A 6,138-nucleotide genomic window follows, 5' to 3' on the forward strand; every position below is an offset into this window, starting at 1 on the left:
TGAATTATTAGAGTCTACGAATCTTTCTTTATCCAACTCCAATTACACAGAATTTAAAATTATTGTATATATTTTAATTAATTTTTTTAATTATAATTTTTTATTATTTATATTTATGTTTTTATAAGTGGAAAAATTTATTATAATTTAGTGATTAAATTAATAATGAAAAAAATTATTTTTGACAGCTAACTATGAATGCAGACTGACTCATCACAGTTATTTAAAAAAAACCAAACCTGAAATAATCCCCTGAAAAAATAACTTGTTCTCTTTTCTTACTGAATTTTGCATCAACTTGTTCTGTTTTCATTCCATCTTTTCCCCTGTTACCTAACTTTTTTTTGTAGCCTGTAACCCACCCTTTTTAGCTCGGGGACAGAAAGCGAACTCTGTATCTCAAGGTATCAACGTAAGGTTTTGAAGTTGCCTCAACCTGCATACCTAATCACAGGTATTCCTTCAGATGGATTCATCTTTAATTATTCCGGCAATTTTACACTATTGGCACACTCATTTTTTTCTATTTTAAATATAGGCCTGCTGCCTGATCATTAAAAGAAAGCAAAGCAGTCATGATAATAAACAAGGATTTTGGACACGATGAATTACAGAACTCTCCGGCTCAAAAACAGGTCAGCATATTTAGTGTCAGGAAAAAACTGTATATTAAATTTGCTTTGAACATTCATAGAATTATTTCAGAGATTCTATGAAAATGGCATGTTCTAATCTTGCTCAATTACTTATAGGGAAAACAAGGAGCATACATAGTTTGTTGGCTTCTGGGAATTGGATCCCTTTTCCCCTGGAATAGTATGGTGACAATTGAAGATTACTATGAAGCTATATACCCTGTTAGTATCACAATTTACAAAGTCTGTTTGGTTTCTTTGTGATTACTTGTCTGACACAATAATGGGCAATAGAGACCTGCATTTCCTTATGGCAATGTTTGATAATTTTTTGGTTGTTCTGCAGGGATGCCATTCTTCCAGAGTGTTGACTCTGGTTTACCAACCATTCGCGCTGACAGCCATGGTTATACTGTCATACTATGAAGCTACTATTAATACAAGGCGCCGGATTCTATTGGGATTTATACTTTTTAACATAACCATATTCCTTGTCCTCTTTGTATGTATTCAGAAATGAACTCACTTTGGCAGTTACGATGTTTTCCACAAACTCACTTTGTAGAATTGCATTTTCCTGGTTTAACGATGTGTATTTTGTGAATAGTTGGACCTTGCAACTTATGGAAAGGGAGGACTGGGACCTTTCTTTGGCGTATGTATAGCAAGTGCAGCTTTTGGTGTTGCTGATGCTCATGTTCAGGGAGGAATGACTGGAGATTTGTCCTACATGCATCCTCACTTTATTCAGGCAACCCATAACATCTGTTATTTTTTCATTCTTCATGTTGAAGATCATACTCTTAAGATATGGGTTTAACTATGGTTCTGTTTATAAATGTGTAGTCTTTCTCAGCGGGAATGGCAACATCAGGAGCTGTTGCATCTGCATTGAGACTTATCTCAAAAGCAGTCTGTGAAAGCTCAAAAGATGGCCTTCGCAAGGGAGCTTGTATGTTTATTATTCCTTATGTTTATGGAAGTTTTATTAAAAATTTGTAGTTTAATTGTTATATGTTTTAGAAGTTTTTTTGAGTATATTTATTTTGATCAAATTTTGTAGGAATCTGTTAAAATCTCAAGTTTGATTTGTAAACTTTACATAATCTGAAAGTCCCAGAAATTTTTGATAGTGTTGAATCTATTTATGCATTCAAAAACAGATTTTAAACAACAAAAAAACACAATCTGACCAAAAATTATTTTACAGCCAAAATATTTAAAATGTAAAATAGTTAAACAACACCGCAAAAAAGTAGTAAGAAAAAAGGTGAGTAGTAAGTAAAATTGAGCAGACTAAAAGTAATGTGAAAGTATCTTAACAAAGGTGTAAAAAGGAAAAAGAGAGTAACCAGTAGAATGGAGTAGACCTTGAAGGTATACCCTAACAAAAAGGAAGACACAATATATACTTGAAGTGGAATGAAATAAAAAGTGAATATAAGAATATTTATGTTATTTTTCATAACACTAATTAAATTTTATATTAAAAAAAATAACTAATCATATGACATAAAGTACAATTTTTTTATATCTTTTTTATCATAGCCAAAAGTCCAAAGCCAAGGTCATACCAAACAAAAATGCACAAGGCTTTTCTAACACCATCTAAAAAGAGTTCCACAAGTATCTTGCATTATAGACCATAATAATAAAAATAAAATACAACAAAATATAGAATATGTTTCAAGATGTATTTAAGAGCAAAAAAAAACTTATAGATAAATTAGATATCTTCAAGTTAGAAATCTTCAACAAATATGCAACAAACTCTTCCTTAATAACATATATAACTCCCTCAAAAGTAAAGCACCTTTTTTACCACCTCAATAGCACCTCTTTCAATGTGTAACAACCTCCCATGTGTGAGGAGTCAATTGATAATAAAATATTCCTACTTGTGAAATTGATAATAAAATATTCCTAAAACTACCTATGAAGAATATGCCTCAATAACCATTTGACCAAGTGAAACCGTAAAAAAGAAACTCAAAGAACCCCACTCATGAGAGAAGATAGCACCATCAACTAGTCTTTAGAGTGACCGAGTGACCATGGAATAGCATCCATGTCATTTTTGGGTGGTGAGACTGCTTAAATTTTCTTTCCCTTGACATTTGCTTGGTGAAACAAATGCCATGATGTGCATTAGTTGTATAAATTCTTTACATGTCATTGGAATGGGAAAATGGCACTATGGTTAATCGACCCCTTATTGGTCTTAAATATTCTTTCTTGCAAAGGAACAACTTTATATTGGTGTTCCTATCGACTTCTATATTGAAATTTCACAAGATGCTGAAAAAATTCAATATGCTTGAATTTACTTATTATTTAGATAACACTTTGACAAATTCTTGATAGTTTTAAGTTTGTTAAAAGAATTTGATGAAAGAGAGATTGTTGTATCACAATTGAGTTGCTAATCATAACATACTTTTTTACTATTATTTCGAAGAGAAATTAGGCTTTCTAAAGCTACAAGCTCTTTGGTTTTATTATTTATAGCCTTTCCTAAATCCCAAACAAATTTCATGTGTTTTTAAGCATCCCATTTATAAACTAGCCTAAGGCACCTACAACGCCTCAAAGAAAGAATATTACTGTTATCATTAACAAATAGCTAAAGAAATCTAACCTAACCCTTATATAATTTTTATTTTTTTTTAATTAATACAAGTATTTTTTCAAGAAATTTTGATAGATGGCGGTTCATAGACAAGATTCACTTCTTTTCCATCACTTTGTTCTATTAAAAAAAAATAGAGCGTTTCTCTGTTAAAAATTATGTTTCATTTTTTTTTGGTTATTTTTTTCTTTTGTTATTTATCACATGTTTTATGGTTAAAGCATGGACTCACATTGCACTGCTTCGTAGTGTTATTCTTGGCAATATGTACCGTCTATGTGCTCCTATGTGTTGTTCTCTACGCACTTGTCTTCCCACGCCTACAGATTGTCAAATTTTACCGTTCTAAAGCAGCAGCTGAGGGATCAAAGACTGTTACCGCAGACTTGGCAGCAGGAGGCATCACAATATCACTAAATGTAAATACTATTCTTCTCTTTTAAGTGCAATTTACATTACTTCCAATGAACACCGAATTCATAACAGATAGACATAAGAGTTAGAATACAAAAAATAACATCATCATGCTTATTTACTTTCGTTGTTGACTGTGAAATAACAAAAAAAAAAACAGTTGCCAACCTGGATTTTTATGTGTTGAAGGAGAATAACATGAATTTTTATGTCTTGAAGGAGGAGGACATAGGAGATCCACAACGTCTAAATAATAGGGAGTTGCTGAGGCAGAACTTGGACTATCTGTTCAATCTGTTCATTATTTTTGTGGTTACATTATCCATATTCCCAGGTTTCCTATCAGAAGATACAGGAAAACATCAGTTGGGTTCATGGTGGGTCACCTATCTTGGTTTGACATGAATGCTGAATACATGAATGTTCTTAGAATGCACTTTGATTTTTTTTATGATCAGACTTATCTCTCATATGCTCTTATTCCTATACACTATTTATATTTTTTGTAATTATGTTGAAAGAAAAGTTGGCATTTCACTGATATGGGAAACTCAGTTAGAAGAATTTTGTTGTCTAAAAGGTTTCTTGACAGAGAGGATTGGGCTGTCCCACAAAAGTATGCAACATCATACCATGACCAGAGGATATTGGTAACAATCAAACACTAACATTTGGCAGCAAAACTATCTGTCTTTTTATTTCTTTGCTAAAAGTTTGCCAATGGCCATGAAAGCTTTTAGATGGATGAGTTTAAAGGTTTTCCAGTTTTCAGGTTGTTTGAGATGCTGCCAAATCAAACAATAAGATTTGGCAGTAAAATTATGTCTTTCTATTTCTTTGCTAAAAGTTTGACAATGGCCATAAAAGCTTTTAGATTGTTTGGGATACTCTCTTATAGGATGAGTTTAAAAGTTTTCTAGTTTTTAGATTGTTTGAGATACTGCCAAATCAAACACTAAGATTTCGCAGCAAAATTATCCAGTTTAAAATCGCTGTGTAGTTTGATGTGGATACCTCTGTTGGATCTTCTGTTCGTTTGCACTTCCTCTATTTGGGTTTCATTCCCTTCTTTTGCATGCTAACAAGACAAATAAAACGAACAGAAGGTTCTGCATATCATTTGGTGCCTGGATTGTGCATTACCCAAATAAATTGAACAACCACATGTTAATGACAATATTGAATATTCTATGTGGATCAGATACAAAAATTTGTAATGGATGGAAGAGTTTTGAAATGCAGGTTTGTGTGTCTGGTTTTAAGATTTTCGTAATGACTCTGTATTATCGCAGGTATGCCGTTGTTTTGATAGCAATGTTTAATGTTGGAGATCTTATTGGGAGATACCTTCCCTTAATCGACACTATAAAGTTGGAAAGCAGACCCTGGTTAACAGTTGCAACGCTTTCTCGATTAGGATTGATTCCTTGTTTCTATTTTACTGCAAAATATGGTACCCAAGGTTGGATGTTGTTCCTATGTATTGTGCTCGGTGCCTCCAATGGATACCTTACAGTTTGTGTATTCACTGTTGCACCGAAGGGATATAAGGTTGGTTTCTGGCTGTTTTTTTCCCTCTGATTTCTTTTGGAAAGTTTATTAATATAGGATAATAAAACTAATATATTACTTCAGCCTGTCCACTAATGGAAGTATGGGCATTTTGCAGGGACCTGAACAGAACGCGCTGGGAAATCTATTAGTACTATTTTTGCTATTAGGAGTATTTGGAGGAGCTGCTGGTAGTTGGCTATGGCTAATTGGTAAAGGCTGGTAAATCCTGTTGTCATTCAACTTCAATGTTCTTGAGTTGAAAGTAGTGTTGTATATATCTGCACGTTTATATTTTCTCCGGAAGTGGGAAGATGCAAATCTGTCCACAAATCTCTCAACTTCGTTGTGGGGCAGATTCAATTCGGTCAATAAATCTCTTACCGTTTTGAAACTATTGTTAGTCTCCTTATGGTCATTTTTATATTTGGGGTTTTGTATAAGGGATAACACTATTTTATGCTAGAGTTGGTTTTTTCAACTTTTTCTGTTAGAGTTCGTTTGTTCAACTTTTTATTTTTGTATGAGTTAAGTATGGTGAGTTATAGTTGAAAGTGGGAAGATACAAATTTGTCGATAAATCTCTAAACTTTGTTGGGGGGAGATTCAATTCTGTCAATAAATTTTTGAAGCTTTACACTATTTTCTGTTAGAGTTGGTTTTTTCAACTTTTTATTTTTTCAATAAATTCATATAGATTAGCATCTGCTTGGTTATGATACTAGGTTTTTTCCATTACTATCTAATGAAAGTCTTCTGTATACTTGGTTTTTTCCATTACTATATAATGAAAGTCTTCTGTATACTTTTAAATAATAATGTGAGTAGTAGAATGAGAATTTCTGGCCCGCCTAATTTTTTAATCATTTGAATGGTTTTTGTTTTAGTGTACTTTCCAGATCTACAGAT

General features: G+C 32.6%; 1 protein-coding gene across 1 annotated transcript; it reads left to right on the plus strand.

The window, feature by feature from the left end:
- The first annotated feature begins 306 nt into the window (after positions 1-306).
- On the plus strand, positions 307-5,656 carry LOC149232800 (equilibrative nucleotide transporter 3-like). Its single transcript, XM_089376574.1, has 10 exons — positions 307-454; positions 539-635; positions 753-857; positions 982-1,137; positions 1,243-1,386; positions 1,482-1,587; positions 3,514-3,683; positions 3,898-4,055; positions 4,971-5,229; positions 5,348-5,656. Exons 2-10 carry the CDS (start codon positions 576-578, stop codon positions 5,453-5,455), a joined length of 1,266 nt encoding a protein of 421 aa, XP_089232700.1. The 5' UTR covers positions 307-454; positions 539-575; the 3' UTR covers positions 5,456-5,656.
- The last annotated feature ends 482 nt before the right edge of the window (positions 5,657-6,138 follow it).

Source organism: Pinus tabuliformis, chromosome J, assembly GCF_031772625.1.
Source record: "Pinus tabuliformis cultivar Carrire ecotype Pingquan chromosome J, CPIR1, whole genome shotgun sequence".
NCBI lineage: Eukaryota > Viridiplantae > Streptophyta > Pinopsida > Pinales > Pinaceae > Pinus > Pinus tabuliformis.

Excerpts from the sequence above, each read along its gene's own strand:
- LOC149232800 (XM_089376574.1), top strand. The coding sequence starts at position 576 with ATGATAATAAACAAGGATTTTGGACACGATGAATTACAGAACTCTCCG. Across the intron at positions 3,684-3,897 it reads GCATCACAATATCACTAAAT|GAGGAGGACATAGGAGATCC; the intron begins GTAAATACTATT and ends TATGTCTTGAAG. Across the intron at positions 5,230-5,347 it reads TTGCACCGAAGGGATATAAG|GGACCTGAACAGAACGCGCT; the intron begins GTTGGTTTCTGG and ends GGCATTTTGCAG.